This window comes from Pterocles gutturalis, unplaced genomic scaffold (genome assembly GCF_000699245.1).
Source record: "Pterocles gutturalis isolate BGI_N339 unplaced genomic scaffold, ASM69924v1 scaffold10702, whole genome shotgun sequence".
NCBI classification, from domain to species: Eukaryota; Metazoa; Chordata; class Aves; order Pterocliformes; family Pteroclidae; genus Pterocles; species Pterocles gutturalis.
In genome coordinates this window covers 1-10,140 of record NW_010115354.1, presented here as the reverse complement: position 1 = coordinate 10,140, position 10,140 = coordinate 1, and the positions used below count along the sequence as shown (strand labels likewise).

General features: G+C 38.8%; 1 protein-coding gene across 1 annotated transcript; it reads left to right on the top strand.

Annotated features, from left to right (window-relative positions):
- Positions 1-451: 451 nt before the first annotated feature.
- Positions 452-9,007, top strand: LOC104462990 (SWI/SNF-related matrix-associated actin-dependent regulator of chromatin subfamily A containing DEAD/H box 1-like). Its single transcript, XM_010075157.1, is given in 9 exon segments — positions 452-665; positions 3,034-3,152; positions 4,026-4,143; positions 4,407-4,528; positions 5,624-5,830; positions 6,445-6,563; positions 7,514-7,696; positions 8,530-8,645; positions 8,952-9,007. Coding segments are annotated over 9 exon segments (1,254 nt in total).
- Positions 9,008-10,140: the final 1,133 nt, after the last annotated feature.

Sequence of the window (10,140 nt, the reverse complement as noted above, 5' to 3'; positions counted from 1 at the left end):
AAGTTATTTGGGGAAGTTTGTGATTAAATAGTCTCAGGTATTTGCTTTCACTGAAAATCAAATAAAACACAAAAAGCTGATCTTTTATGTGCTGATTCTAATATGTTAGTATTGAACTCACTGTGCAAGGGAAATTTTAAAGATAAAATTGGGGTGAGGGTTATGCTGGCACGTTCTTGCCTGCACTTGACAGCATTTTCTTCTGGTATGTATAAATGTCTCTGCTAGTCCTTCCAACATAGTTCTTTGGTCAGCTGTGAAACAGGTGATGTTTTAGGAATGAGGCAGAATTTGAGGAGCTCTCTAATTATCTGCTGAAATTTGAAGTCCCGCCCAGTTAGTGATCATTATCAAAGGGGCAGGAGAATCTCCAAATTGTTGGAAGGTTAGCGGTAATGCATTTGCTGGCTGGAAGAAGGGGCAGCTGAACAGCTTCCCTCTGGCGCTGGTGATGTCGCGGCTGGTAGCAGAGCTCAGCAGTGAGGATGGCAGGGTGTTCCGTGGAGCTGGCTGCTGCACACGCGTGTGCCCATACACACCGCTGTGCACCGGGCAAATCTCAGCCTTGCGTGTCTGCTGCAGGCAGGTGCTTGAGCTGTGCAGAAATCCAACTCTTCCAGCACGGTCAGAAGTTGATCAGCACTATGCAGAGAAAGCAGTGACAGGTAACCACCAGGCGGCACTGATATAACGACAACTCGTCACTGCTCACCAGTGCTTACACGATTTTTCACATTGCAACAGTTCAAAATAACTGGTAAAGTGCAAGTTACAATTGACTTAAGGCAGAGTTCCTTTATAACAATCAAATTTTGTTCCATCTAGGTTTAGATTTTTTTCAAAAACCCAAAATAAATGTTTCTGTGAAATTAGCAAATTAGCAAATCCTAGAAGTAATGTGTGATGGTACAGCTGGAGGAGGTGGTTTGTTTCTAACACATCAGAGTGGTGGGGTTTTTTCCCCAATCCTGCACAAATCTATTTCTGTGTTTGTATGTATTACAGAGTTACTAGGCTAACTGATTACTTTTTTTGAGACTAGTAAAAAATTAAGGCTGTGCAGACACACATGCAGTGTTAGGGAAACATATTGTTTATTGAGAGGAACTTCTTGTAGCGTTTTCTTGGTAGGGAAGTGCTAGAGCTCAATTAAAACATTTAACGAGTTATTTTGGTGTTATTTCATTACCTGCAGTCTTATTGTTTTAGGCTTAAAAAGGAGTTAAGAGAATTATAGGTAATATTTATAGCAGGGCAAAGTGAGTTGTATGTCCAGAAGTTAATGTAAATTGGCAGATAAGGTGGAATTTGTTAACCTTTGATAACTGATTTGTGTGTTCATGATGTGCTGTGTCATTGGTGATCATGCTGAGGGGTTTCCAGAGGTTCAAAGGGCCATGAGCTGGGATAAGAGCTGCTCAAAAGAGGCCAAAAGGCATTATAGTGTTAGGGGTCCAAAGTTCAGCACTGAAAGAAGGGTGTGTTTAGCAGAATGACCTGTGGCAATCCTGTTCTTTGGGGACGGCTTTGCACAGCTGTGCTGTAATGTTCTGTGGGACTTGGCGCTGCAAATACGTTACACGTGCAACAGCGTTTGTAAAAGTGAAACCACATCCGTGTATGTGTGTATACATGGTAAGTTCTTTTGTGTTTTTGGTAAATTGTTATTATTTTTTCCTTCAGAACAGACAAAAGGCCATTTTTGCTGCAAGTTAGGTGCCAGTTACGGTTTTCTCCGTTTGAACTTAGTTTCTCACTAAGATTTCACCTGAGAAATTCAGACTATGCTGTTGTAACCCAGCTCTCTTTTATCACAGTTTGTTTTAATAATCTAGGGATTTATAAAATTTTCCATGATTTCTTTAAGAAATAATGTTTGGGACATCCATACCCTGGAAGCCTAAGAAACTTAAGTCCACATAAAAGCTTTAGCACTGGTTTAGTAAATATACACAGATGTAACATAATGGAAACATAAATTTTGCGTGTGAAAGCTAAAACACATTATCATGGTCTTCTTAAAGTGAGATAGTGCTGCTGTTTTTTCCTACTCCCTTATAACAAGCATGTGAATTTGTATTTAGAACTTTTAAGTACACCTTTCATTAGTGTTGGCATTGTTTTATTCTTCAGAAAGAAATATAAACTTTTTGGTACATATACATTTAAACAGAGAAAGAGAGAGTTTGTAAGAGATACAGGAAAACATTATTGTTCTTATTTTTATTAATATCTTCACTCACGTCCATCTTGATCCTTTATTATCACCTTTTGATAGGACCATACACTGTACTGCGTTCAATTACAGCCGTGAAGGCCCATATGCAGCCTTTTATAAATTATTTGTGAGAGCAGGAGGAAATATTATGGACACTGTCTCTAAGTCACAGACTTTTTTTAGACTTTCCTGGTGGCTCACAGACTGAGGGGGGAACGGGAATATATCGATGTGCCTCAGTGTGACAAAGGGCAGATTCCTCACGGTGTTGTAGAGAAATGCTGTTGCCACTCTGGTAATAAACTGCCATGATTTAAACTTATCAGAACGAGAATCTCCAAGCCTCAATGGAGAGTATATAGGGTTGATGTAGTACCCGTATGCAGGGCTGCCACAGCCTGACCTCACTTCCTACAGCAGGAGTGGTTTTGGGTTGCACCCTGAACACTTCAGACGTATTTTCCTCCCTCTCTTGCTCCCTGTCAGACTGGGATGCCCGAGATGGTGAATGTCACTGCACGTTTTAGCTCCTGACAGCAGGCTAAGGAGAGAAATGTGAAAAGTGAATGTAAAACCTACTTTAAAATCTATGGACTTCTGGTTTATATTGGTATCTTACGGAAATGGGTAATGTGAGTACGACAATCTAAAAAATGAAATAATGAAATAAACCCTTTAAAGTAAAAATATGTCATAACAAGAGATCTCAGAATACTAATGGTCCTGATAGATCTGTCTGTTCTGTCTGGGTTTCTCATCCAGTTAGAATAGTTAAAGATAGTGTTGTTACAGCTGAAAACTTCACACTGTAACAGAATTCCTGCAATATTTTCCTGAGAAAAATGCTGAAGAACAAAGCATATGTGAAAAAGAGAGGATTGATCATGCAAAGCAGATAATAAAACCATTTATCCTGAGAAGAGTAAAAGATGAGGTAATGTTTTATCTTTAAAATAATGGTTTCATATCAAAAAGCCTGATAGTCTTTGAGACTGTCTGTAGAATTTAATATCAAATTTTGTCAGTGATAGTTTTACGTGTTCATCTAGGAAGAGAAAAAAACTTGAGCTATCTTTCATCAGTTTGCAAGTGAAAATGTGACCTGCTGCAGCTTTGGGTTTTGATGCTTGTTATGTGCTGACTATTTACAGGTGGGGATCGTAATTAGGAAAGATCACTGAAAGATGATTCTATGCACTGCTAAACAATGAGAAGTGATAAATCCTCCATGTTAACCAGAAAAATATGTGTGACTTTATAGTAATGATGTTTTATTTTAACTGAAAGGATTAAGGCAATGAATGTGGATGTGTGTATTTGTGCGTATGTCTGATTAGAAATGTATGTTTTAAGTTATTTTGCTGTCATCAAAATGTTTCTTTTTCATTTTGAAGACCAAAACCTGTTTAAATTATTCTGTTTAGAATTGCGTAGATAGAAAAGAAAGGGAAAACTTAATAATGATCCAAAAAAATGTTTCTGTGCACTTGCATACTTAGTGGTCATGGGCTTGAAGGGGGTATCTCTGATTTAGTGTGAGTGTAGGTTCGGGCTGTTGTGTATATTATTATTTTGTTGATTTCAGGAGCATGAAGACCTTGTTACTTTATGGGGGAGTGATGTATAATCCAAAACAAACTCTGAATTTGTAAGTCAAACTGCCAACTCAGGAAAGTTGCAGCCAATGAAAGGAGTTGGGATGAGGAGAATGAACAGAGTAGCTTAAAAGCAGGCTTGTAAGATAGTACGGGATTACTGTCCGTTCACTGCAGTACAGTTTTTACCTGGTATGCTTTTATTTTGTCAGGTCCTTAAACAGCTACCTCCCAAAAAAGATATCGTTGAATTACGTGTCATGTCTGAGAAACAGGAACAACTCTACTGTGATCTCTTTAACAAGCTCAAGAAGACTATTAACAGTAGTGGTATGTGAGAATCTCCTTTCCTTTTGCTGGATTTTTTTTCATGCCCAAATGTATGTTGAATGTGATGACAAATCCCTGGCTTTGTACAAATGTCTCAACACTCCTAAAATGATTATATTCCTTCTATGAATTTTTCCTAAGTTCAGGTAATAGGTGAAATGTTAAATTCAATCCTTATAAATAAAGTTCTCCTGAGATATAAAGATGTGTCAGATAGGCATCTGTGTCCTACTTCTGAATAGACCTTATTTCTTCGTTTACAGAGAAAAACTCTGATAGGGGAAATCTCATGATGCAACTTAGAAAAATGGCTAACCACCCTCTCTTGCACAGTCAGTATTACGCAACTGACAAGCTCAGGACAATGTCCAAGCTTATGCTCAAGGTAAGGTGATGAGATTCAGAAGCAATCCTTAATTTCTCTGAATTTTTAATGCAATTTAAATAGATTTATAGATTTATTTTTTTTTAACTCTCAGTCCTCTGGTCAAAACTGTCTTTGCAAAACATAATTCATTGTTGCTGCTTTTTATTTCTCTGCATCTACCAGTGCTCTAATCAAGCTCTGTCTCTGTTTAGCACGGATTTTTTTGTGTCAGATATTAGAATAGAGAGAACAGTTGTGGGACTGCAGTCATCTCCTTTTCAATAGCTTCCCCTTAACACCTCTTCCCTCCACTCAAAAATTTAAAACCAAAGTACTTTTGAAAAAAAAAAAAATCTTGGGTGGGCACTTGAGTTTACTGGCATTTTCTGAGTAGCATGAAATCTAGGCTGTACAGAACTAAACTAGGGAAGGCATAAGTATTGAACTGTTTAGGATTTTTTTTTTTTTTTGGTAATTTGTCTGGAGTTAGTGCCTGTGGACTTGGGGGAGAATTGTTGCTTCTTTGTAAAGTATATTAAAAAAAAGAATGTGCAGCAGGTGCTCTAAGAAAGTTGCAGGTGGCCTTGAATAGCTGCAGCTGATTTGTTTAAATAAAGCCAGTCAAGGTTAGGGGGAAGGGAGGAAGTTACCCATTAGCTTATGAAGGATTTTTGTCCCTTTTTATTCCTACTTATACCATCGTACTCTCCAGGTGTGGCTTTTTTTCCTCTTTCTTCCAGGCATGACATCCCTCTACCCACCCTACATCTTGGGCTGGGCTTCCCATGTCTTCTACCATCTATCCAAGGATTGGACCTCCCTTTTAGGGAATGTGTCTTCAGGGGAAGAGGTCTGATATGGGGGTAAAAGGTCATAAGGCTTCATGGGAACTAGGTCATTTCTGTAGAGGTTGAGCATATCCTTCTTAGTTTATTGGTAGTACAAGTTCTTGTAAAAGCCAAATGGTGAAGTAATGATCCTCTACTATAAACCTGGGGTTGCTTGCATGAGGCGTGCTCTGGCATTTGTCCATGTCTAGTTGTGCTACTCTGTTCTTTCAGAACTTTTGGATGTTACTATGTGGTATTTTGGGTTTTTTTCTTGCCTGTCTAGCAAGATTGTGTTTTGCGTGATTCTACCCATAGAGATGCTGACTGTGACCTTATCTTTGAAGATATGACAGTAATGTCAGATTTTGAGCTGCATTTGCTTTCTAAGCAATATTGTCACATCAGTGACTTCAAGTTAGACATGGATACGATCTTGGATTCTGGAAAGTTTAGAGCACTGGAATGCATTCTCTCTGACCTTAAAGAAAAGGTTGGTACCACAGATGGCTGAAGCATCTTTTCCTGTCCATCTAAAGGGTGTCTCTAAATAGCTGGTTAAATTCCCATCTGCGAGTTGTACATGCAACCCAGTTGCTTTTCTGTGGAGTATTACAGTGTGATGCACAGCATTGCAAAGCAATACTTGCACCTTTTAAGTATCCTGAATTTGCACGAGTGTGTGTTGTGCATCTGGTTGATTATTTCAGGCAACAGGGTGCTACTGCTCTGTATGATATGGAATTTAAGTTTTCAGTGAAAATAGGCTTTGTTGATGTTTGTAGATGGAGTAGACCTGTCATTGATGCATTTGACAGGTGATTTCTAGGTTGCTTGAGTCCCCTAAGTACAAAGTAATTGAAGAAATTATTGCACTGACAGAAGGCGGGTTAATGCAGCAGAAATACTGGATACGACATCTTTACTGAGAGTCCTGACTTGATGAATTTCAGCCTAGACTTTTAGTTTGGAAAATAGGGACCCAGTCAAAGGAAAATCACGTATTTGCACCAATAAAGTATTTCTGCAGTTCATTAAAGAATTTATGTAGTACGTGATCCATAATTGACCTGTTTTAAAACTTTTGGTTTGCTTTGTCTTTTCCAGGGTGACATAGTTGTATTGTTTAGCCAGTTTACTATGATGCTGGATATCTTGGAAGTTGTCCTAAGGCATTGGAACCATAGATACATTAGGTTGGATGGAAAAACACAGATTTCTGATCGGTATGTGACTTTTTTTCTGCTGAAGATGAGAGAGAAAAAAATGGATGTATGCATGATGGTGGGGAGGTGACTTAAACCCCTTACCTTTGTTTTCCGATGTATAGAATTCTGTGGTCACTGGGCATTGACTCTAGAACGGGTTTAATCATAGAATCATAATGTTGGATTTCAGATTGCCTTAGTAAGGATGAGGCTGAAAGGTGTGTTTCAGATGGTCAGGTTACAGTCCTAGCCATTGAAATGGGAACCTCTTGTTTTCAGCAGTTTGTGGTGTGTTTTGATTTGCTTGTGCATCAGCATGCCATAACAAAAGCTCACCTGTACCTATGCCTCAGAAGTGTAGTGTATCTCTCTTACAACGGGCAGATCAGCCCCTTTATTTCTCTAGGACAAACCATTTACTCTGTCCACAGGTGAAAGTGCTGCCATGCTTTTCTTGTATGTGAGCTGTGCTGGTTTTCTACTGTTCCCCTTTTAATTTTTTTTTTTTATGCTCTTTCCTTTGTTTCAAAAAACCTGTCATTCTTGCTGTGGTATTACTTCCCACTTAGAGCTGAAATCTGTTCCTTCCCTTGTAGGTGCATTTGGTACAGAAGACAGTCATGAAGCTAAAGCCCTTCCTCCCCTGTTGACCCCCCATTTGTTTCATGTAATGAAATGTCATTTTCCCTCCTCCAGCTTGCTCTGTGTCCTGTTTTAATCCAGAATCTTTTTCCAAGCCTCTCTTAATTCTTTGCTGTCGATCTGTCACTCTGAGGATGTTTCTGTGGTCACTGCTGAGGACTCTTGGTACCCTTTTTCCTTCTGCATAATGTCTGTACTTTTCAGCTGGTTTGCAAATGCCAGTGTCCTTCCTTTCAGAAGATCATCATTCTAACTTTTCTAGTCAACTCTGGAGCCAGTGTGGTGTTTTCTCCAAGGCCTCATGCATGTTTTCTTGTGTTCTGCAGGATAAATCTAATAGATGAGTTCAATACCGATATGGATATATTTGTATTCCTCCTGTCGACCAAAGCTGGTGGCTTGGGCATTAACCTGACCTCAGCAAATGTTGTTATTCTTCATGACATTGATTGCAACCCCTACAATGATAAGCAAGCAGAAGACCGATGCCATAGAGTAGGTCAGACAAGGTAAGATTATTATTTTTTTAAAAATTATAGCTCTTAGCTTTTCTTGGAGGCAAGCTCTTAAAGGAGGCTAAAAGAAGGACAGTATTTTATGATTAAAAATTCTGCTGTAGGCAGAGACTTGCATAAACCAGCTCTGGGTTGTGTGGGAGCTAGGTGATGGTAATTGTCCTAACGCATGTTGCTGCCAGTACAAAGCTTATTTGTGTTTTCCTACCTTTTCAGTTCTCTGTAATTCTCAAATTTCTGGTGCTAGGAACTATTTCAAGGCAGATCCTGAAGTCTTTGGGACTGTTTGGCAAAGCTGTTTGTTCTCTTCAGGAGACTTCCAAGCTCTAAAGTGATACCCTGTAATCAAGAGTGAAACCATGGTCTGTTTGGCAGTCTTCCGTCAGAATAAGCTAACGAGAGCAATACAATATGTTTAATAACTGATATTTAAATTGTGGTGTGGGGTGAGGAGGAAATGCAGTTGTTTCTGTTAACAGAGATTTTTGTGACCATCCAGACTTTGTGGTGACTGGAGTGCAGGAGAAAACAAGTTTTCTGGCAGTACAGAGCGCAGTTGGTCCAGACAGAAAAAGTAGAAGCTCTTTGTATTGCCTTTGTTTCTGTTAACAGAGATTTTTGTGACCATCCAGACTTTGTGGTGACTGGAGTGCAGGAGAAAACAAGTTTTCTGGCAGTACAGAGCGCAGTTGGTCCAGACAGAAAAAGTAGAAGCTCTTTGTATTGCCTTTTTGTTCATTTCCTTCTTCTTATTTTAAGCATCCTTCCCTTTCTCACTAATCCAAAGAAACGATAAAAATGGGTTTATCCTATTCTGTGGTTTTCAGAGAAGTAAAAGTCATAAAGCTGATCAGTAAGGGGACTATTGAAGAATCTATGCTCAAAATCAGCCAGCAGAAACTGAAGTTAGAACAAGATATGACTGCAGCAGATTCAGGTAAGTGTCTTGCACATAATGATGTCCACTTGATGTGAATTAAGGTTGCTGCAATATATGATTCTGAAAAAAACCAAGGGTTTTGATGCAGACAAGCCTTTGGGGTTTTTTTTCATGTTAAATAAACTAGAAAGATGTATTTGTGCTGATGATTGTTCAGTTTGACAGGGAGTGCCCTCTGAGTTTGAACCACAAATTAGTGACAGGCTCCTGCCAGTAGAGGATTTTGTACAATTTTGGGAATCTAGACTTTTGTCTGGTTTTGTGAAATATTTGGAGCTGTACTAACGCTTGTTTTTTATTCCTCAGGAGAAGGAACCATTCCAGCAGATATAGCCACACTGTTAAAAGCTTCATTAGGTCTCTAAAATGTTACTATGTTGTGGAATTCAAGGAATAAAAGTGATGTTTTACCCCCAGGACTCTTACTTTACTGATGACCATTAATTTTATGAATACTTAGAAATTTTATTATGAACACTTATAACTTTTTATAGTTTCTTTATTGTTTATTCTTTATTTCTATATTGATACTGATAACTTTTAACATCAGTAGCATTCTTTTGATGCGTAAAACCATAAATGGCCCAACTATGCCAACATCAGATGCTGAATAAGCATTATTTTTAAGATCACTTTCCAAAACGGGGACCTAAGAGGTAATTGTTTTAACAGATCTACTACTGCGTAAGATTTGTCAGTATTTTTGTAATCCTTTCTACCTCCAACATATAAAAACTGTCTGTTTCACTGGATTACGCATGTAGACTTTTTATATGTGCCTTATTTGACAATCCCCAAGTCTGTTTCTGCTTATTTTGGTTCATCCAATGTACCGTACTGGGTATCATCCCGTTCAAATAAAATTCCACAGATTAACAAAATGTGTTCATTTTGTGGTTATTTGGGGAGGAACTAAAACAGTTTTATACAAAGAGTGGGGAAGAGGAGCTGGAGTCCATGATTGCTCAGTATTTCAGCCTGTCTTTATACACTGCTAGTGATCAGTCAGTGAGGTGATGTGTGAGTTGGGCATCTGGGGTTTTTTTATTTGGTTTTGGCTGTAGGTATTTTTTCCAACTGTGCATGATTTCTGCAAGCTACCAAATAGATGGAAAAGGAAAGATTTTTAAATGTTTTCAAAGTTTGAACTAAACTTTACTTGGCTTTTACTGGAAATCTTCTGTGCTGCACGTTCCAAAATGTGCTGCTGAAATGGGGTGAATACATGGGAACGTGAGCTGTGCTGCCCTGGTGTAAGGAAGAAGGGTAAGAATCGGTTTGTCTGCCATGCTGCTTTAATCCCACATGTTTTGTTGGACTAAATAGTGGGGCTGAACACAGAACCACACATGTCTAATGCTGCACTAAATTAGGTTGTCTGTTTCTATTGAGCATGATCCTAGCCCAACTCTTAGCCCATTGCCTTTCCATATTCTCCCCTGTTGGCTTCAAATGTGAAATGAAATAAAGTGCCTGCCCTGTGGGGTGGTTTGTGTGG